The 23242-nt window shown below is 37.4% G+C and overlaps 2 protein-coding genes across 8 annotated transcripts; one reads left to right on the forward strand and one right to left on the reverse strand.

Moving 5' to 3' along the window:
* The first annotated feature begins 1105 nt into the window (after window positions 1-1105).
* Window positions 1106-20882, forward strand: LOC123322158 (glutamate-gated chloride channel). Of its 7 annotated transcripts, none has more exons than XM_044910015.1 (10): window positions 1106-1419; window positions 3762-3874; window positions 10466-10545; window positions 13161-13384; window positions 13440-13522; window positions 13739-13873; window positions 13980-14132; window positions 16948-17237; window positions 18171-18440; window positions 19036-20882. In XM_044910015.1, exons 1-9 carry the CDS (start codon window positions 1367-1369, stop codon window positions 18402-18404), a joined length of 1365 nt encoding a protein of 454 aa, XP_044765950.1. In that variant the 5' UTR covers window positions 1106-1366; the 3' UTR covers window positions 18405-18440; window positions 19036-20882. The 7 variants fall into 7 exon arrangements, with proteins under 7 accessions (XP_044765950.1, XP_044765953.1, XP_044765952.1 ...); XM_044910018.1 differs by lacking the exon at window positions 10466-10545 and adding an exon at window positions 4034-4101 and having other exon boundaries at window positions 1107-1419; XM_044910017.1 differs by lacking the exon at window positions 10466-10545 and adding an exon at window positions 4494-4561 and having other exon boundaries at window positions 1109-1419.
* A 195-nt stretch (window positions 20883-21077) lies between these two features.
* On the reverse strand, window positions 21078-22918 carry LOC123321858 (dual specificity mitogen-activated protein kinase kinase dSOR1-like). The gene is made up of 4 exons (XM_044909640.1): window positions 22670-22918; window positions 21983-22619; window positions 21578-21907; window positions 21078-21459 (listed from the first exon to the last, which is right to left on the reverse strand). Exons 1-4 carry the CDS (start codon window positions 22765-22767, stop codon window positions 21355-21357), a joined length of 1170 nt encoding a protein of 389 aa, XP_044765575.1. The 5' UTR covers window positions 22768-22918; the 3' UTR covers window positions 21078-21354.
* Between the last annotated feature and the right edge of the window lie 324 nt (window positions 22919-23242).

Consider the following 23242-nt stretch of genomic DNA (forward strand, 5'->3'; position numbering starts at 1 on the left):
GGATAGGAGAATCCGCTTCCAAATTATCAGGTAGCCTTCTCTGTCCTAGCACCTACGTAAGAACTTGTCCCGCACGGCAGAAAATGAGAGAATTTATCGAGATTACAAGGACTGTTTTGATCTGGTTTCCATGAGTTCAACAGCTTTCACTCAAGCTCCCATCAATTTGAAGCCTGGTTTAAAACGGAAGAATTGAGGAAATCTGAGGATAAAAATGACTGCAAGAGAAAAATATCGATCTTATTCAGGATATGATGGAAGAAAGGATTGGTGTGAATTATCTTCACTTCACAGAAACATTCCTTAAGGTTTGTCTGAGGTGGTAAAGGGTGCAGGTCCACACATCTCCTTGGCCGTAATGTCAATTCTTCGGTCTTTTGGGAAACATATGCAGCTACCATCAAGAAGAACACTGCAAATAAGCTGGATTATCTGTTCAAGGGTAGTAAATATTTCTCGCAAGATAAGGTTTTTCCACTCTACAAGACCCACATCAGAGCAGGACTTTAATACTGCTTCCACGTGTGGGCCTCAGCGTCCAAACAATCATTGAAACTCAGTCTGCGACTGCTCTTCCATGCTGCCTTAATATTTTCAAGAATGGCTTTCGCAGATCAAAAATGCATTAGCTGAGAAGCAAAATTTATAAGCTTTTGTGAATAAACTGTGCTTTACTTCAATAGACTCAGCGGAAAGAGAAGAGCTCTTGTATTTTGCTGGGTTGTGGTGGTGGCTGGAGGAGATATACCCGGTGCGCCATTCGGCATGTGATAAAGTGAGCTTGCGCGTTTTGGTTTGTAACAGAGTAAAGCTGTCTTAGGCCAGTGTTTCGCCAGTATTCCATCATTGGTTCAATTCTCTTAGCTTTAGCGTTTACCACCAGTGGCGATATCTAAACGGCGAGCGGCAATTTAATTAAATCGAGCGTGTTTGAGCGTCAAGCGGCCGGAGGGTGGGCAATTTTTTGACAGGTCCCGAGGAGGTAACCCTTCATTCCTTCACTGCTGGTGTAAATACATACATAGGTAGCACACATTTAATCTACAAAATCTGGCAACTCTTTCTTTTGACACTGCGCGTGAAACTTGACGCGCCTGCTGAGAAGACGATCAATACAAGGAGCTTCAAAATCGGGCACAGGACGTATCGTACAGCTTCGTGGACGCGACGCTGACACAAACGGGCCAGTGTTCACGTAGAAAGTGTATATAAGGTGCATCTGATTTATTTTGACCATTCTCGTTTTGTCCCTCAGGATGTCGAAGGGTAGAGAGTGCTCCACGTAGGCTCCAACAACATTCTGACAGTCACATTTAGATGTTTTTTGAACGTCGCTCATCTGACCGGATCAAGAATTTGAATAATTATGATAACGTACAACTTTATCCTGATCCTCCTGTGTTTGTTGCACGTGACAATGTGAGTATTTGATTTTTCCTGCCTTACACTCGCCCCCTTTGGAATTTTTCGTTGTCCCCCACTGGGGGCCCTTATCATTTTCGCGAATTTTTCCCAAAATCCGCCCTTTGTTCGAAAGAAGTACGCCCATAAAATAGATTCGTCATGAGCGGCGGATTTCGCAGTCTGAGTGATAACTTAATCAAATCTCTGGATAATTTGGCAATTTTCGTGCATACAAATACTTTAACATAAGTCCAAAGTGTTGGTTTTTGTGTTTACTTTGACTTATCGACAAATGTTCAACTATTTCAATCAGTTTTGTCCTAGGACAACACTAGAGGTTATTCATCCTGATAAGTGGACCAGTTTGGGATTATTATAACTCTTGGAGGAGTGGTTGTACTTCATATTTTACTATCGTAGTATTTACTCTCAACGTTGAGGTCGCGTTTGTAAAAGCACGTGTGAAGTTACATAGTTTACTTTCTAGAGATTGAGGAATTGGATTAAGTTTCGAATTTTCGAAAAGGGCATTCTTAAATTCTTCGCTATGGAGAAATGTAATGATTAAAATTAAACGAAAACTCAACAAGGAGATACAAATTATTCACTTATTTCCTTTCAATAGAAGGAAATATGATTGAAATATTCTGATGAAGACTACACTTTTGAAACATCCTAGAAACCATATACTTTCTTTATGCTTTATGAATACTGATTTTTTCCACTGTGAATTATATTCATTATTTTCAGGAGTATTAGTATTTTTTTATATTGAACTCAATAACTTTTTCCTTGGCTCACTGAAATCTATTGTCATTGTTTGGTCACGCAAGATCCACAAATCGACTTTTGTGTTTCTTCACTGGAACATGTTACTTGTTGCATTTCATAATTCGATTGCCTTTTGATCAACAAAACAAAATTTCTACGACGATGTTGGTCAACATTCTGAGATTGCCTTATAATCAGACCTTATCCAGAAGGGTTCTGGCGAATTAGGAGTGCTACTATCAGATCGAACATCGGAAGAACTTATACCAATCTTTTCCTGCCTTTCCCCTTTCGCAGAATAAACTTCACTGTCTTGATAGTAACCAGTCTTAATTGGTACATCAAATTCCTAATGAAACATGATGGAGTTCAGATTTCCACAACGTTCACGACAGAAATTGAATGGAGCCATTAATTATATGATGGATTTATCAATCATAGACAAAGTGAATATGATAGAAACCCATGTAACCAACGCATTCAAGCGACTCTGGTTCAATTTTACCAAGTTATGGAAGGTATATAATCGAATTATGATCTAAATTGTGTTTATACGAACTGCGTATTGGGAATTGATGGATAACATCGTGGTATACCCAGTAATACCAAGAAAGCGTTGGAATATTTCGAAGAAACTCAGCATGACGTTTAAGTACCTGCTAGATGCAGCATCTGATTCAATTTTCATTCATATAACGATAATGGAACATCTGAGTATTCTGTGTTTCTCAGATTCTGTTAAGTTCTTTATCATTTCCGCTCTTAAATGGCACCACCAACTATGTTTATGGAGGCAAAGGGTCAAAGGGTGCTACTCCTTTTTGGGTTTTGTACCCATCGCTCAGAAGAAGCCTAAGAACTTGAAGAATGAGCTGAACAAGTTCGTAAATTTTTCCAAATGTCTGTTATTTCCAAATGTTGAGATGGGTTCCTGCCCTGCCTATTAATTTGAACAAGCACGCGAAAGCTCCTGACTTAATATTTTCAACGTCGATTGAAATTTTAATTGATCGTAGCGAATGTAGGAGGTGGGAATTTTTTAATTGTGAAAACGCTGCGGAAGTGACGCAAATTTCTGACTATATATGTTTATGAGCGAAGATCAAAGGTTGTTATATTCTATTGCTGGAAACTTCGTGCTGGGTATATACTGGAAGCTGGAATTTCATCAATGAGAGTTTGCTAATAAGCTGCCATCAATATGCTCGCGTAATAAAGTTCCCGTAGTTAATGATATAAAGCTAGTTATTTCACAATGTTCCAAAGTATCGAACAATAAACAGGTCCGGTTATGTATGGAATCTAGATTTAACTCAAGAATTCTATACCCCAATACGCCCTTATTCAGACTAACGTATCATCATTCAGGTAGCTAATGACAGAGCCATTTACGATACATATACCTCCATTGAAAATTATCCTATTGAATTACATTGAGAAACTACACAGCGAGTTTCATGGGTGCAATGAAATATTATTTTTTCCTGGATAAGTCATCCAGTTTTGAGGCAGTTGGAAGACTATGACCTTCAAAGTCATTCTAGTTCACACACTGGAAAGTGTACTGAGCGATTGTTTTTTTCCAGCTCAACAAATGTCAAGATCAACTTCAGGGAGAAGGAGAAAGAGGTACTGGATCAAATTCTTGGACCGGGAAGATATGATGCTCGTATAAGACCGGCAGGAGCAAATGGTACAGGTGAGTAGTCAATGTTCACCATCCCATACATCTGAAAGGCACAAAATTCGCACGCAACATTCGGAGAAAAGTTGAGACAAGAAAAATCCATTGGTTACAATTGTTGTTATAACGTTTTTATGACGCACATAACCTAGATATTCTTGTCCATCGGTTTAGATGGACCAGCCATTGTCAGAGTTAACCTGTTTGTCAGAAGCATCGCTACGATTAGCGACATCAAGATGGTAAGTGGCTGGTGATCTGTAGGTTAGTTAGCGAGCTACACAACAAGCAGCCAGCATGGGTTATAGAGACTAGTAGTCAGCTAGCGGCCTCTCTGCTAACAGCTGGCCTGCTAGCTTCTAGCTGATTCTAGCAGCATTGAGTTTACCGAATGTCTAAGAAGGGGCCTTTAACTTATGACTAGTCGTCATTTAGTTAGAAATTTGTGGCGATCGACTTGGTGCGGGTGCGGTGCCCTATTGCCACAATCCATTTCTGACACCTGTTCCTAATCTGACCAACACAGAAATCACACTCCAAGAAGTTTTTATTTCATTTTTGTTCCAATCTTATTTAAGGTGTATTCATTTGAGACACATCTAATCTAATGCGTGTCATTTTTCTGAATCGTTAGATGGTCCCGCTTTAGTATGGATCAACATATTTGTCAGAAGTATCTCAAAGATAGATGACGTAACCATGGTAAGTGAAATTTGCCGCGGCAATTCTGGTCTGCCTTTGAACCTAAGTGTGTAGTTATGAATGGTATTTATTTTTAGCGATTTGACAATTAATTGATAATCTGAAATCTCGTCTTTGCCTATGAAAATCACTCGCAAAAAACTGACACTCCTCCAGGCCGTATGGACTTTTGTGCACATTGAGAAAATCTTGAAGGCGAATTGCTCAGAATATTCGTTTTACTTTGAAGATCGAAATCCTCAGATTCATTTCCTGAAGAAATTATATTTTTCCTCTTATTCTGCTATGATGAATTCTACCTTAAATTTGTTACTCCCAATTCTGGTCTTATAGCTGATTTTTTTTACTCTCTTTAACCAGTATTCGGAAAACGAAATATGGCAAAATCCATATAGAAACATAGCTAGAATTGCCATGCTTTGTTTATGAATACTATGAATATACAAAGGTTGAAAATACACCATCCACTTGTGCCTTGTCATAAGATACTGCAACTCTTTGCTTTCAAATAATTGAAATATGGTAATCCATGTTCTCATAGGTTTTCCTTCTTCAAACTACGGTTTATTCTGAGTAAAACTAAAGCTTCTGTATTAATTTGGAGGTGAAAGCATTCGAAAACCATTCGTGCACTTGCTTGGGCACTCCACATTTCTGCTTTGATTTTTCATTGACATCATTCATCATGTCGAATAAATTGATAGCTAGTGGAAAATGTAATTGCATTCTTCTGCTTATAACGAACAATCAAACAATCATATTGATAATACTTCCACTTCGTCTTCTACTTGATTCTTTCATTCACATGAAACACGCCCTTAGATTTCATCTTTTATTATTATCCGTCAATGAAAATATACCATTTCCTTCGAAGGAAGTGGTGAGTTGTTCCTGCACCTAAAAGCTTTTCAATCAAACGGAATCATATTACATTTAAAAGGCAGAGGTAAGCAAAGGAATCTATATTAATCAATACCCTGAATTGTGTTATAAAACATTGAGTTCAGCTATAAATTCTTCTTTTTATCCGCGTGAGTACTGAACTTTTCAGATGTACATACTTCTTCAGTGAGAAATTCAGTATACATAGTCGAAAAAATTTGAATAAGAATGCTATTCGAAATAATTTCGTTAACTGAACTAATGTTAGAATATTAATCGTGGAAGAACCTTCTGAACACAAAGTGATTTTCCAGTTTATCAACTATCAACTGCGCTCAATATAAAGTTAAACCTTGTAGGTGCAAAATGGCGAATGCACCATTGTGAAATTAATTTGATATTTTAATTCATAGACTACTTGTCGATTCTGAAAGAACCAAATTTCGATCACCCGCTTTGTTAACATAGAAAATCACCTAAATTCCTCGCAGAATCTACAAATACGATGTATAAATCGAATTCTGAAAAATTATCATCCCATCATTCCTGACCTGCTCATCGTTTTGGTTTATCATATTCAAGTCGTCATCCTCCTACCAACAATTTTGGAGTGATTGTCACAGGATGAAGGCCAGAAAGATTCGATGAATTAGTTATCAATAAAGCGAGAGAAACATTATTTAGGTTATTTAGTCATTGATTAAAACGAATACAAGGTGCTGGGTGGTCACCGGTATGTTGAAAATAATTTAGATGATGCTTTGAGGCCGCTAGGGGCGGTTGCCGGCGGCCGTCTTGCATGCCAAAATTCGCCAGTGCGAGATATGATTGGCCGCCGCTACAACCGGCTCTAAGTACTATTGAAAAATTGTTTTACAGGCTTTTGGGCTATCCGTATCCTAACCGAAGATAGTTGCTCCCCTTGTGTCTCTCAAATTCATAGAACATTTTTTTAGGATAATGATGATTATTATATGCAGAATGGTACGAGCGAGCAGGGGTCCACTTTTATGAATCCGACTGTTCATACAACTCTTTGAACTGCCTAAAGGATATTATTACCAATTAACGTATTAAATTTTGAGTATGACGTGTGTGTTGAAAAATATTTTGAGGCTATCAGACTTTGAAGACCATTATTGTTGAAAGATTGATAGGTGTCTAGGGGAGCATAACAGTGGTGGACAAGGGGAGGAAATGTCGCGCAATATTTCCAGGGGATGATAGAACGGGAGGAAATAACTCTTATGCCCGAAACCGCTTATGGCAGGTGCTACAAGCCTTAAAAAGGGCCTAACGCTAATCGATTTTCTTTCGGTGGTTTCGGTGTTCTATCATCCCTAGAAATATTGCTGGACTTTTCCGATTCATCTTGTATAATAAGAACATAGCTTATCAGCCCTGAACTTTCGGTAACCCCACTTGATGCTTTCCTGAACGTCCAACTGTTCTAACGTCATTGTTGGATTGTACATCTTCCGGTTATGGTAATGCAGCTCGTATGAAATGAGCAACATCGGAACTCATCCATAAGCAATAATTGGCATACGGACAGCCCCCATGTGCTCTTAAGCAAGCCGAAGCACCCCGATAATACTCGTTGGGGTGGTTGGTGCAGTGCCAGGCATGAAATTGACTTCTGCTCAAACTGTTCTCACTCCATCTCCAATAATTGGGACTTTATAGACTGGGAATTTCGCGCTCGGAAAAACCGGTCAAAGGTCAAGCTCAACGTGTCCCTTTTTTTCGGAATTGGATTCAACGCACTTGCCTGCTCTCCGTCTGCCATACACTGTGCTTATAATTAACAATTAAAACTTTCGACTCCACATGTCAAGTCGACTGGAAATGAAGTCTCGTTCGCTGCTTCTTGTCTGGCCTTTCACGAGCAGTTTTTACTCATAGGAGAAACGATACGCCGAGTTATGATCTTTTTTTTCTCTGTATCCCATGAGCGAGCGTTCGGATGCTAGCGAGAAAAGAAATTTCAAACTCTCCGCAAGTTTTAGCTCGTGCGTCAAGGTGCTGACGTACAATTCCAGGCAAGTTTGTTAATTTCGAGACGGTTCGTTATTTTCAATGATGATTGAAATCCGTTCACCTCAAAAATTGAGCAAAGAGCCTGGAAAATTTCTCACTTGGTTGTTCCATCGCTCGAGATTCAGTGCAAACTATGGCCCTTCAATGGTTGAGGGAAAAAGTAGTGTATGGTTTTTTTTTTCGAGAATATACTCAGGACATCAAAACCAGAGTGAACCCATAAATTTTCCTCTCCCAGTCCCCTTCATTCCAGAATTGCTTAATTCAATAAATGAATCCACATAAAAGGGGGATGTATTTTTATTGTTATTGCCATTATTTATCGTAAAAGATGGCCGAGTATAAAATTCCAAATGGACAAAATAATCCCCTTTGTACTCTTTCTGTTTGATGTCCAAATATTATTTGATATTCCGCAACAAAAGATATTCCCATCAGAAAAAAGCAACTCGCGCTCTGGCTGAAATCTGACTTCGTAAACAAGGGAACCCTGCTGAAAAACAGGATTTCGCCTGACGCGTAAAAAACATGAAAATTCGCTTGTGACAAAATGGCACGTTTCCCAGTATCCGGGGCACACGTTTAAGCCCCGGTATCATTAAATTATGTTCTTGGAAACGCGTGAAATTATTGTGTTGAGAATATTCTGCGAAGTGGATATTGAGCAATGCATTTCGTTATCAAGAGACCAACAATGCACGTGCAAACAACGGCGCAAGTGTTAATTGCAATCATTTCCGAAATTGTTGTATGAAATCCCGGAGTTGATAATTAAACATAGTTATTTTATGGTGGGATGATGAGCGAACTAGTGGAAAATTTGGTCGTTTCATGCTAGAGAAGATACAACTACAGGAATAATTTGTATTCAGAGTGTTAGCGGTAACTTTGAGCAGATAAACCAATTTGGAGTTTGAAATTTCATCGGTCCCGTCTCTCTACTTGTTTGTTGACGCGGAAAAAATTTTGAACAATTCTTCGAATCACCTCTCTCTGGAAAGGTTTCATATTAATTGGATGGATCTGGGATTTATCATGTCGCTTTTGCTAATCAGAGGTCACATGCGATGTGATGCACTGATTCTTCTTAGAGGGTCCCTTGGTCATCTACCAATAGTCGATCTGAGGGGAGCTTTTATACAGATCAGAAGAGACCAGATCTTAGATCAAATAAATACATTGACCTCCTTACAAAAACACTGTATCTTCAATGAGCACGTAATGACAATAGGTCTAGCAGAGCTGACCATTTCAGATTTTGGAGAAACTACAGACCAGCTGAATAAAGAATGACTTGCCATTGCTAGCCAACACAAACTATTGTAGGTCCTTGAAACCATTCCAGATTCTCGAGGGCGAGCTGTAGATGGTGCAGCAATGAAAACAGCTCTGATGGAGAGAACATAGACCTTAAGCTCAGATATAGACCAGTAATCAGTATCCTTCTTGAAACCATCCTAGGTACTGGAGTTCATTTGAACTCTGAAGGTGCGAGCTGCAAATGCTGTAGATAACAGCACTGAAGGGGGGCACGATGAACTTCAAGGTAGCAGTGCTCAAGGAGTATTACCCTTTGGTGTAACCCCTCAAAACAATCTGAAATCCAGAACAAACGCCGTTCCCGACCACGTAGATCTATCATGACACTCATATATGACATCATGACAGGCAAGCTGGAGGACAATTAGGATCTCTTGCTCCTCCAACGCTTTATTTATCACAATAATAAATCCAGAAGGATATGGAGGCACTCTGCAACATCTATTCTCCGAACAAATCCCTGGTATTTCGAATGGAACTCTCGGAAACTAATTTAAGTTGTAATGAAATCAGGAGAGTTTAGTTATGAGTTGTATCTTTGGGGATCACAGCTCAATTGCATGTATTTCTATTTCGAACAACGTGGCATATTTACCGGAGGGCACAAAAGCGTCAAAGTTCAGACCAGATGAAACAATGGGGCTTTACTAACTGCCGGTAACGTAAGCGGATTGCGAAGATGTTCTCTGGTAAGAACACAGGTTTGGTCACATGTAGAACGATGTTAAATAGCAAACGAAATAAACTTGGCCCGATCGTTCTGGTTGCGGATGGACGAATTCAGAATAAACCGAAATGGAGGAGATAGAAAACGGGGCACGAGATTGAAAAAGATTGCGGGGTTGGAAAAAATTGGATGACCAGCGTTGGGAGAATCGATATTCAAAGGTGGAAATGAAAAGCTAACTTGTGTTTTTAAATTAGATCTCTATTCGATCAATCCTCCGTTTTCTATTTATCGTCCGTTCTTTTTCCCGATGCCTTAGACGTGTTTGTGTAATGAGGGAAAATTGCTTTGAGGATTCTCACAGCGTATTCCACTTTTTACGCTCCACGACTAAGAGGTTTGCTTATTCGAACTCCAGATGCTTTGGGCGTGTTCGTTTCTGTTTGGATAAGAATATTTCATGGGAGTTAAAAGATGTTTTTGATCCATTTTTGGTTCATTATTTCCACTAATGAACATTCGGAATCGGGCACTACAAAAAGTTCTTTTTTCTTAAAGGAATAAAAAAATTTTAACGTTCGTAGTGCAGATTTTTCTTGGAAAATATTGGGGTTAACTCGAGGCAAGGCCATGCCCCTCCCTCCCTTTGAGAGAAATATTTCTTCGAATATTCACTTCGAGAAGAGGTTGCTCTTTAACACACACATTAAGATCTACTATGATTTTTTTTTCAGTATGAGCTTAGCTAGTTTCTAGTAGTGAATATTCGAGGGCTGACTTTTTGATGGCCATTAAGGGGTAGTTGAAGGTTCGGAGCTCGCTCGGATCATTTTCCTTCAATTTCAAACTCAAAGAGTGAAACTACGCAAAATTAGCAGCGTTTTCTTTAACCTCGAGGGAGCAACTGGTTCTGTTGGGAATGGAACCCAGTCGTGTGGTACCGAAAAGCAAAAGAAAAGCCGGTTTTTTAATGTTAATCTGTTCTTACAATGTAGGGCACATAGGAGACGGGCCTGCCTTAGTTCACATCAACTTCTTTCTTCGGTCTATCAGCAAAATAGACGATTATAAAATGGTGAGTGAAGCGCGGTATGCCAGTCATGTCAAGTATTGGATGATGGATGATCAGAGATGGGCGACATCACGTCGACTGATTGTCTGTCCTCGTGTCGACATTATTTTGAATAATTTTTTGCCTTCGACAATGCCGAAAAACACAAGAAAACCGGAAAATATAGATGATTATCAGATGGCAAACGACTAGATCTGACAAATTCTTCAATACAGATGTGCCTAAATAGATTAAAAACAATATCATGGGGGGAAAAATCTTCCTAGCAGACAGAAGGTCAAAGATGCTCTTGTAGGCCTCGAAACGGGGGTTTTTTGAATGACAATCCTTCGAAAATATCTTCTTTTTTGTCTTACAAAGAGATATTATTGAAATTTTTAGCTAAACGCATGGCTGCCGCGGTGGGTCAGCTAGGAAGGGATAAAAAAAGAATCAAAAGACAGTGTATACCATTTGTTAGGATTCAATTAACATCTAGAACTGTTCGTGAAATATCATCTCATTCCGAGAATCTAAATGTTCATTCTAACTGTTGCTTGGTGTCCATGTACTCCTATTACTTTTTGTTAAAATGAATGTTTTCAGTTTTGCCCGCACAAAGCGATGTGTAGTAGTGGAAATTTCGATGTTATTTACTGAGATAAATACATAATTCGAAAATTAATCATCTATATTTTAATTTGTGTTGATAATTGTCAAAAACGTTAGTGGCAACATTCAAAAACTATGGCCTTACGATGGAGATTCAGCAATAACTTTATTGAGAGTTATTTAGAAAATAGTACCAAATGAACATATACCAAATTTTGTTTTCCCAACGTAATATCCCAATTGTTACACTTCTTATGGACCTGATTAGACTTAAATTGTGATCTGTCCGAATAGCTTTAGTACTTGAGCAGAGAATCTTGCCATCGATGTTTTCGTGTTTTATAGTCCCCTTTTTCACTTCAAAGATGTGAAACAGTTGAGATTACGGACAAATTTAGTATTGTCTGCTTGTTGTTGTTCTGCATTGTCGAGAATAATGAAGCTAAAATGTTCCACGATTGAATGGGAAATTGTTGTCGACACTTGGACCATATTGTATATATATTTTTGTCAGGGTGCCCATCCCTGTGGATGATAGATGGATGTCTACTCGATTGCGATGAGGGCACCAGCACCAGCGCAAGCATGAACAAGGCGCTGAAGCCCCCTAAAGACACGCAATTAACTCAGACGAACAAAACGAATTGCATGTTCCGATTCGATTTCGTTAAATGTGCATGCACTTTTGAGTTATTGGCTACTTGTTGAACCCGCCCCTAGAAGGTATCCCCTTTCCTGTTAGATTTACGAATGAACAGTAGCTGAAGAAGTTATGCCGATTGATTTTTCCTGTTACGAATTTCTGCTCGGCGTTTTTTTTTTTGCCATTTCGATTCTGAGGAATGCAGTGACCGTTCATGGGTGATATTTTTCCACAATGACTAAGGAATCGTTCAGTATTTCGAATTTACATCTAGATAGATCCCCTCCTCATTCCTTTCTGGTTAGTTCTTAGGACACTTCCAAATATTCACCATTGAAATTATGCAAATCTCCGAAAGGAGAAAAATTAGTTATTCACCAGGAAATGGGTTGTTTGCTTCCAAACCTTTTTTCCCATCATCTGAAACACTAGGGGCAAATATAAAGCTTTGCTGTTTGTGAAAATTGACCCAAACTAGAAGTTATACAAGTCAAGCAATTTATCGAATTATTTCCGAAATTGTTTTCGGAATAAAATATGATTGAAGTAAATATTGTAACGCAAACTATTTATTGATTCAGTTCGCCCTAACCGATTTTGACATCAATCAAAGCCGTTAATGGTGGACGAAAAAGTATCAACAATATTGAAAACAAACATTTTCCACTGAATATCTCTACGAACATAGCTCGAATTTTTATTTTTCATTCATTCAATTATTTGGTATACAAACACGATTGCCGGAATTATGAAGTAATGTATTTTGCACTTGATGGGGTTATGTTGGATAAAATAAATTCGATAGAAAATCGTTTTTCAATATGTTGGGGATTGAATCACATTTGCTTTTGATTTTGGAAAATTGACGTGTCGAAAAAAGGATTGTCGGAATATGATTGGCTCACATCAACTGATCTGTTGATTAAAAGCCTACTCTGCCTAACTCAAAATGTTACCATTGGCTGATCAGATGTGAAATTAACATTGTCTTCGGAATTTCGATAATTTCACAGTTTCATTTCCATTTTCATCTCACTATACGATAACCATGAGACTAGGAACATCACCTGAAGACATGGAATGCCATGAAAACCCTGTAACTTATATATTCATGTATTTCCCATTCATTCTCATTCCGAATGCATTGGATTTTGGCATTATGCAGTTTCACAAGCACTACCACCTTTTCCCGTGATTTTCAACAGACCGTCGATTCGCATAAATCGAAAGGGGAGGTATGGGACATGTGTCAGCATCCTGACACGATATTTTCGAAGCTCGTGGAATGTTTCTTGACGTTTTGCTATTATGGTCTATGTGCATGCGGCATGCCCTAGAAAATTGGACTTTGCGAACCCTTACTCAATACATCTAACAATTTCAGGAATATAGCGTACAGTTGACGTTCAGAGAACAATGGCAGGATGAGAGATTGAAGTTCAACGATTTTGGGGGTCGTTTGAAATATTTAACACTGACTGAAGCAAGCAGGGTATGGATGCCAGATCTCTTCTTCTCCAACGAAAAGGAGGGACATTTCCATAATATTATCATGCCCAATGTTTATATTCGTATTCATCCACATGGTTCCGTATTATACAGTATAAGGTGAGATCGGGAAATTACAGCTTTCCAGATACTGAAACTGACGTCTCTTTTCCAGAATATCCTTAACGTTGTCTTGCCCTATGAACCTCAAATTGTATCCATTGGATAGACAAATTTGCTCACTTAGAATGGCCAGCTGTGAGTATGAAATATTCACTCTAATAGTATCAGGTGTCGCTCATTACCCCCTTGATATTTAGGGGATTAATTCGAAGACAGATTGGGGTCTTAGACAATTAAAACTAAATCGCTCGCTACGACCCTTGAAGACAAACTGCTATATATCTTGCTTTGGTTTCTATATACTATTCATTATCTTGGCTTGATCATTATTTCGTTTCATGTCGCTTTTAGATGGTTGGACGACCGATGATCTTGTTTTCCTATGGAAAGAAGGGGATCCCGTACAAGTGGTGAAGAATTTACACCTACCACGCTTCACATTGGAAAAATTCCTCACAGATTACTGCAACAGTAAGACCAATACAGGTACGAGCAATATTGGTTTTCGGAAATATACTCAGTATCTTCACTTTTCTCTCTTCGTTCTCTGAAGTATTGAAAGTATGTTGGATATTCCTCAATTTATTTTCAGGGGAGTACAGTTGCCTAAAGGTTGACTTATTATTCAAGAGAGAGTTCAGTTATTACCTCATACAAATCTACATACCCTGTTGCATGCTAGTTATCGTCTCCTGGGTATCTTTCTGGCTAGACCAAGGAGCTGTGCCAGCAAGAGTATCATTGGGTGAGTTAAGCAAAGTGTTTTATATTGATTAGGTGGAAAAATTCGATACATTCACGAGCTACCTTCAATACTGATATTGGCTAAAAACACCAAAGTCTTTCTCTTGATGATTAGAATGATATTCGAAGATATAAAAGCTTTCAATGTCATCGAAAATTATGAGGAGTGGAGATTGCAAGAAATACATATTGTAACCCGCAATTTTTTCAATGATCTCCCTGTTTGCTCGCTATTGAAACATCGCTACGAATGTAGCTGTACCTGTGGTGGGACAATAAAGGCCTTTTATCGAATTATAAAGTGCGCTCTGCATCCATTCAGTGTCTATTAGACAAACTAACAACATTATTCAATTTCAACAGGAAATATCTGGTAAAAAATTCATTTATAGTTGACGAGACCCCTAATTGACTGTCGGACAACAGTTTTTATCTCGTAATTTCATTGAATTAACATTGGAGGTGCCTTCAATAGCAGATTCTGCTTTGAGATCCACTTCGATAATGAGCCAGCTTTCGATTTTCGTCAATTTTCATAATGAAGAATATACAAGGGACTTGTAGTTAACGAAATACTGGACAGGTGGAAGTAAAAAAAATCTGAATTTCATAATATTTTTGTATCGATGTCAAAGGTCTATTTTAAGAAATATAATGAACCAAAAATAAGGCATAATGTGATCAAAATTCATAATAGAATCAGTAACGAGAATCAAGTGACTCGAAAAAGGAACCATTGTGTAAAATTTCAGCGTTTTCCATCGAAAAACGACCTCATTCTTGTCGACGCCCACTCAGTATTTCATACCACTGAGAAGTCTGGAATTAACGTTATACCTGATACAGATGCAGTATTTCCCCGGTACAAAAGAGAGTTATTTTCAATTCGAATAGGAAAGTTTCCTGCCAATTATAAAAACCCCTGCCTCAATTTGTATGTATTCGATTCTTGCCGAAGCAAGGTACAAAACACTAAAGAAAGGCATAAAAGGAAACATACCGAAAAGATCAAAGAAAAACATGTTTACAACTCAGAATCGAAGTAATCACTCGCATGGTAACGGGCGGTATTTATTTCCATAGGGAAATTCGGTTTCATTTTCTATAATGAAGCTTATGAATCGAGCTTTGGAAAAAAATTTAGCTCCCACTGATTTTCCACACGGTTTGAGAACCTCGAATCTTCAAATTGTGGGGTATCTTGTCTCATAGCCTCTCTTGTATCTTTTCTAATTACGCATTATGAGGGAGAGGTACCTGTTTTGTAAACAACCCCTCTGTGTGGGATGGTTGTAGTGTAGTTAATCCACTTATATGACTTTAAATGACACCGTGTTCGCAGCTTCTGGTTATGTAGATGAGTGCGAAGCGTTTCTTATTCTGTTTCCTCTGATGAATGGAAAAGATATTTATATGGACCTTCACATTGGAAAAAAGAAATGGATGTTCATAGTTGAGTATTCAAAAAGTGTTAAATTTTGCATACCTTTCACAGTTTTCGATTTACAATTCACAGGAACCTATAGATATCTGTTATGTTCACACAAGGATGGATAAATTGTTCAATGAAACTCAACTAGTTCAACAATAGCTACTCTATCTGCGGAATTCTTCCTTGAGGTGGTGCGTAGCCCCCATTAAAGAGAAGAGTGGATGTATACAAATATTTATTGCCATTTGGGGGGCGGAACCCTTTTAAAATTTTACGAAGAGCTCGAATTTGTCGACACAATACGGCCTGGTATAAACATCCCTGACATTTTCCGGAACAAAACGATTCTCTGCTCGTCCGTCGGAATAGGGGATGGATTTATTCAGATTTTCTCGATTCTGGTATTTCGTTTCCGCTGTTCGAAAAGTACGGTATCAGTCAATATAATCAACAAACACTTCTTTTAGACTTCAAAGATGTATTCTGAAATACTTCAATTACATACAAGGTTATCAATTTTTTCTGAAGAAATGGGAAATGGATCAAATATTGCAATCCACCCTGAAAAACGTTGTGAAACATGTCCACTCAAAAGTTCCAATATAAATTCCATAAAAGCTAGTGTTCTGCAGGTCGTGTGTTCTCGAATTTCCTATATGAAATATCTAGGATATGATTCATATACGTATATACGAGATAGGTTTGACACGTTCCCACGTGGCTTGCTCTCCGTCCAATTATTAATTTTGTTGCCCTGTTTTCCGATAGCGAATATTACCACTATCTTTTTCACAGATTTTCAATGCATATTTGATCAGGCGGCCGATTGAACTTCCTATCGGAATTCGCAGAATCGATATGGTATCAGTTGAAAAGAGCTGCGGAGAAATTCACGGAAAATTTATTGGAATTTTCACGGTGAATACGGATTCCACATGAATTGTTGTGGAGAATTTTCACTGGTCCCGTTGAAAAATATAATAATAGTTGAATGAAACTTATGGCGCCAACTCGTACCCTTTGTGAAGCAAAATTATGCAGATGAGAGCATAAAATAAAAGGCACACAAGCACTACTTCGTTCAATGTAGGTGTTTTTGTTTTGACGATCACAATAATTATCATCCGATATAAAGTTGTCAAACATAAGCAAAATATAGATGTACAAAGTTAAATCTATACTGATCTTCATCACTCAAATGATGAATGAAATATCAGTAAAAACTTGGAAACGTGGGTCATGTGGCAACGTGCAAAATTGGTGCGGACTACAGTTGACCAGTATCGCGTGCAGTCGGCCAGTAGATCATTGAACAGGATTATTTTGACGACAGGCTCTGATATATGAAGAATGCGTATCTATTGATGAGCCTATGTTTTTTCAGGTGTTACAACTCTACTCACCATGGCTACGCAAACCTCTGGCATAAACGCTTCATTACCACCAGTGTCCTACACAAAAGCAATCGATGTTTGGACTGGCGTCTGTCTCACCTTTGTGTTTGGGGCGTTACTCGAGTTCGCACTGGTGAATTACGCCTCAAGATCGGACATGCACAGGGAAAACATGAAGAAGCAAAGAATGCAATGCGAGTTAGAACATGCGGCCTCGCTGGACGCAACCTCCGATTTTATAGATACCGAAAGTAATGCCACGTTTGCAATGGTAAAGTTGGTAATGTTTCTTCCATAATTTTCATTCATAAGTGTTTATCTCTGTCGTTTATGTGTGGAGATTGCAGTTGCTTACTGTGGTGTTTTTCAAAATTGAAACTTCCCGCTTTCTCGTCACGTTTGAGTTACAAGTTATAACACACCTCCCCTGTATACAAGCTGTTGTTGCCGATGTGAATGAATGTGTTCGTTTTGTGCCAGCATTTTCACCCTTTCAGGCTAGAGGAAGGATTTCAATGAATCGATCACCTGAAAATCATTCCTCCGTGATTATTTTTAAGAAGCTAGCACAACAGATCCCCTACAACGTTCAATCTGAAATCACCAATTCGCCCAAATGCAGTGCTACCCACTTTAAATTGGCAGTATTAATAACACTTACTCAGGCTGGAGCAGCGCATGAGTCTATATTCATATATTTTTTTCATTTATTCATAATAGGGACATGAATAAAGTTGGTAATATCTGTTTATGCGACATAATTCAACGAAACTACTCAACGGCTCATGCGCGGCTCCAAAACATAGTAGACAAAACATAGTAGACTAATCTTTTGTGTGCGGACATGCGCTTTTTATCTGTTTTTGTCATTCAAAAGGATCTAGCCTCGAGACGAAGTGTTCCCTATAATGAATGTGAAAACGTGATTTCTCAAATCCTTTTTGACTATCATTAATTTGATAGAATCCCAATTCGCATAGTGCGCAGGATAGAAATATTGCGAGCGGATTGATTTAAATCATCACAGATTTCACAGAGAGCATTGTTTTTCCTCTGTGACTGAAAGAGGTAGTCTCTTCAACTATAAACTTCGCTATAACTTTTACGTATCGCTTCTTTGAGACGAATGCTCAGTGGCATGCCTCTTGATCGTAAAGATGCTAGATCCTTCGGAATTGCCCCTTGCGGTAGTAAATTCCCAGCCTCTTCGCAGAAGCCGCTGGTGCATCATCCTGGAGACCCGATGAATCTGGAGAAGGTGAGGCAATGCGAGATACATATGCAGCCCGAAAGGCCGAATTGCTGCAGATCCTGGCTGTCCAAATTCCCAACACGATCCAAACGCATCGATGTGATATCCAGAATCACCTTTCCATTGGTGTTTGCATTGTTCAACGTTATTTACTGGTCCACCTACCTCTTTCGTGAAGAAGCTGAGGAATCTTAAGTTCCTTAACCAGTCGTTGGTTATTCTTTCCTAACGGTTGGTATGACTTTTTCACAAAGAAATTCGTCATCGAGTGGGCTATGGGGCAGGGCAGGTTGCTTCACCCATAGCCTTACTCGAGGACGAATTTTTTCAATGCTCTTTATAAACTTCTTTATTTATACCAAAAGCAGCATACTGAACAGTTGTTTCCACTACTTAGATATACCAGTCACACAAAAAGTAATGGCGTTAATTTCCTGAAATAAATCAATGGCGAGGTGTTGCAGAAAATGACTGAAACAATTCTCAGAAATAAACATAATGAACAACATGACTCTTAAATTAAAAACATTAAATTATAGTAAGTTTTGAATTAGTTGAAGTAGTAGCTACTAATCTTTGACACTATGCCATCATTTGTAGATGGAAAGTAAGCTTATTTACCGCTGTTTCAAAGCCTATACAACAGGATATGTTGCAGCTACTTTTAATTACTATAACTACATATCACACGCCTACGACGAAGCTGTAACAACCTTCATTAAAATTTGTTCACCCATCCAATTATAGATAGTTACCCTGCTAAACGCCCACTCTAGTTCTGTATCAACGTCATTTCGACGAACTCTAATCCAGTTTTCTTTTTCAGCGAAATCATTTCGGATATTTTGTGGAGGATCATTTTTTTAACGAATTGTTGAATCAACGTTTAGATGATATTTCCCGATGATTTATGTATTTTATTCGTAGTTATATTTCCGTTGTTCCATTGAAATAATTTTATTGATTAGATTCGATAGGTATGTATATAACTATTTCCAGAGGAAAGATTTCTTGAAGTGCTCCAAAAGTAGCAATTTTCGACAGGAATTGTCGAAAATTTTATGGATTCAACATACACGAATGGAATATTTTCATTTTTCGCGTAAGCTATTTTTGGAACACCTTGTATATGTTTTTTAATGATTTCGACGTTGTTGAAATGTTCAAATATTATCATTGACATGTCGTCTCAGTATAACATAGATTAATTCTACGTGATGCTGAAGTGATAGCTTCAACAATCCCTAAAAATTTATATATACCTGATCTTTTGAAGATCTAAAAAAAGAGAGTATCGATGTTTTGCCACGCAGACTATGAGTGGGAAATGTTTTAATGTGAATTCCAGAAGCCCATCCAGAGAGATGTCTTTTTCAACTCCACTATGTAGGCTTATTTAGAGGTTGTGTTTATAGCATGCTATTAATTTCACTAAGAATAAAAGGATACGGTTCCGAATTATGTTCTCGATTCGCTTGTTACTACTAGTGAACATCAAGAAGTTTTCTTTAAAAAAATAAGAAATAGTGATCTTCAGCTGGTGGTCCAAGATCTGCACTTACTGTCAAGTTTAAAAGCATCTTTTGTTTAATATCTAAGGAAGAAAATCGTACATCTCTGTTTTGCGATTTGCCTAAAATATTCCTTTTACATAAGCGTGATATAACTCTGCCAACAAAATTAAGCGAAAACCTTATTGCGGTTTTATACTAGATCGAGGCTTCTGCGAAAGTTGATAGTATGACGTTCAAACCTGATCCTCAAAGAAGCGAAAAAAAATGATACTAACGAAAGGATACATCCTTTCACCAGTTTCACCAAGTATCTCAGGAATTTTCCAGGCAATTCTATGAATTCGAAGCTTGTTCCAGACCTTCCGAGAAAGCCTGCGAATAAAATAAACCATTGAATGAAAGTGAAGAAGTAAATGGTACGTTTAACGATTTTACATACTACAACGGCCATTCGTGTTCATTCGTGAAATTATGAATTTCATTTAACCACGAAATCTTAGAGTGATTTGAAAGCAATCAATTACATTTATATCGAAATCCATTAAATCTGCAGAGGTTCCTCGTTCATCTCAGTGCCTATATATGAATAATTCATTTGCGCAAATTTATTCATATTTTGAGTTATGAGGCCTCTATTATTACAATAAATTAGCTTTCAGGTACTCCATTTTCTTAAGGAACTTTTTCATTTTTCCCCCGACCAATTATTTCAGAGAAAGGTTACTAAGTTTCGGCGTGTATAAGGAAATTAAGATAAACTATACTATGCAACTGTAGTATCAATTGATTAAATATTAAGATGCAATGCCTGACAATGAGTATTGACTTTCTGTATAGCTCAATATCCTAAATTTGCTAAAATGATGTAAGATGAATCAAGAAAGATTAAAGGAATAAGACGAACTGTAGCATTAAGTTCAGCGTTTTGATGATAAGCCAGATTGAGGCATGAAGAAATATCCACCTTCAATGAAATCACTAGATTTTAGAGATGAGAACTTGTTTTTAGAGTGATATACATCATAACATTAACATTTTTTATTATTAGTGAAATACTTATTACCAAATGTTGTTATTTAATCATCATTATTTTTAAGAACAAATTGAGTCTGAATCACCTTTGTATATTCTAGAAATTAATAAAATTAATTTGACTGAAGTTTATGTTTTGATATTAATCAACCCTACAACCTATCTATGAATATATATTCTCTAATGCAGTGCTGCCACGTTTTGTACCAAGTTATTTTACGCGGATCAGCCTGTATACAAACTGAGTTTTCTAAAATGGAACAAGCAATTCACTGAAGGCCTGAATTGAAGGATTAAGGTAGGTTCAAAAAAATAAGACAAGTGATAGGTTGATTTGTTTACTATTCAATGAAAACAGATATATTTTTGAGAATTTTGAACAAATGAATTCTTGTAGAATTCGATAAAGTTAAGTTCCAATTTCAAATCGCAATAAAAGTATTCACAACGAACAGATTAAAATTAGTTACATCCATTCTATTGCATTAACAATATCTAAAGTTTTTCAATATTCAATACAATATATATGTAAATTTTTACAACACGAAACAAAGTAATAATGGCAGTACAAAAATTTCTGAAGTATTAAATATATCAAATCATATTCGATTTGAAGTGTTGGGCGGAGTAATTTCCATTGTTTTGCACACCCAGCCTGCTATGTCTACATTTTCTGATTCGGCCCTCTTTATCCACTCATGATTCTGAAAAACAAGGTGATTGGAGTTAAAACAAAATGTTATTTCAAACTATCCTGGATCAAAAGGAAAACTGCCAATTTGTTGAAAATGGGTGCTCAAGGGCTAACAAATCGATTCTTACCATTAATGTTTTCAGATCTGCTCTTTCCTCTGGATTCTTTCTTAAACACCTGTCTACGAAATCTTTGAATTCATTACTAAATATACCAGCAGGTAATTTTGGTGGTTGTTCATTCACTATGTAATCAAGAAGCTCAAATATAGCCATTGGCCTTGGAGGTTTTGAGTGGTCTGGTGAATCATTTTCATTGCCTTGTCCGAAAATATTAGCTAAGGTTTTGGCATCTGGTGGTGGAATTGGGTACATACCGATAGCCATCTCAACTAAGGAGAGGCCCAGAGACCAGATATCACTTTGTACCGAGTAATGAGTCCCTTGCAGTCTTTCAGGCTAAAATATAAATATTTCTACGACCTATATCCTAGAACATCTAAATTATATAGACATGGATCATCCTGTACTTACAGACATATAACTTCTTGTACCAACAAAAGAATTTGCCATGGAATCAATAAGTTGTCCTGATACCCCAAAATCACAAATTTTGATTTCACCGCTACTGTTAACTAAAATGTTACTAGGTTTTACATCTCTATGCATAATAGAATGTTTGTCTCTCAAATAACTCAACCCTTTCAAGACAGCAACAGTAATTTTTCCTAAGATATTCTCAGGAATTCTTCCTGCTTTCTTCAAAATCAAATCTAAGGATCCAGCATCCATATATTCCATACATATACTGATTTCACCATCAATGTAGAAAGCACCGTAAAATCCAACTATATGTGCAAAATTGCATTCATGTAACACCTTCAATTCCCTGATGATTTGTTTCTTTATCGCAGGTTTAACTTCGAGATGGATTAATTTTCTGGCCATGATTAAGCCGCTACTTTTATGACAAACCTTAGTGACAACACCTCCATTACCAGATCCTAATTCACCAAGATTTTCAAAATCATCATCTACCAAATCCACACCTAGCTTTTCTTTTTGAAACAGGAATGACTCTATTCGTCTTCGTTGTATATCATCCATATCGAGTTCTTCGAGCCTAGCTGTCAGGTGATCAATGGTAGAGCCTCTCACAAAATTGTTACTTCTGAAAAGAGACCATGAGGGGTAAAAAATGCAGTTTGTTACTGTACTTACTGATTTGTTTCATTAAATGGAGCATTTGTAGTAGTAACCGTGGGCGATTGATCAATAGAGCCCGGTGGAAGTGTTAAATTCAACTTATTCTTGGACATTCTAATCGAAAATATAAAATTCTCCTAAATCATGAATAGTTGCTCAAAATTCCACTGCTGATTTTCTTTGAAAATATGAAAATTCGCCTGTATCACCAGATAAACAACACAAAAACACAAATCCAAATATCCTAACCACAGATACAGATACTTGAGACGCAAGTCAAAAGAACATTGTTATTGTTCAATCTTTTTTCTATGGAATAATATGGATTGTGTTTTTTATTAATATTTATTAATTTTTTTCAGTATAATTTTGCAAATATGATAACAGGAAGTGAACGAAGGGGAAACAATCAATACTAGCAATCCTTTTTTGCCATGGAGAGAAAATCTTTTGGAAAAATGTGAATAAGTGGCTGCATATTTGTATCATAGTAGGTTGTTGCTGTTTTGAATAAGATTTTCTGATGTTTTTTCAATTGTTAATTGTTCTAGAATAAAATTTTTTCCTTTGAAACTTGAGGAATGATTG

Source organism: Coccinella septempunctata, chromosome X, assembly GCF_907165205.1.
Source record: "Coccinella septempunctata chromosome X, icCocSept1.1, whole genome shotgun sequence".
Taxonomy (NCBI): domain Eukaryota; kingdom Metazoa; phylum Arthropoda; class Insecta; order Coleoptera; family Coccinellidae; genus Coccinella; species Coccinella septempunctata.

What these genes read in the sequence shown, in the direction of transcription:
- LOC123321858 (XM_044909640.1), bottom strand. Translation starts at nt 22,767, where the DNA reads ATGTCCAAGAATAAGTTGAATTTAACACTTCCACCGGGCTCTATTGAT. An exon ending in CCATTTAATGAAACAAATCA is followed by an intron (nt 22,620 to 22,669) that starts GTAAGTACAGTA and finishes GTCTCTTTTCAG; the next exon opens with AAGTAACAATTTTGTGAGAG. An exon ending in GTACAAGAAGTTATATGTCT is followed by an intron (nt 21,908 to 21,982) that starts GTAAGTACAGGA and finishes TTTATATTTTAG; the next exon opens with CCTGAAAGACTGCAAGGGAC.
- LOC123322158 (XM_044910015.1), top strand. Translation starts at nt 1,367, where the DNA reads ATGATAACGTACAACTTTATCCTGATCCTCCTGTGTTTGTTGCACGTG. An exon ending in TCCGTATTATACAGTATAAG is followed by an intron (nt 13,385 to 13,439) that starts GTGAGATCGGGA and finishes TCTCTTTTCCAG; the next exon opens with AATATCCTTAACGTTGTCTT. An exon ending in CTCACTTAGAATGGCCAGCT is followed by an intron (nt 13,523 to 13,738) that starts GTGAGTATGAAA and finishes TGTCGCTTTTAG; the next exon opens with ATGGTTGGACGACCGATGAT.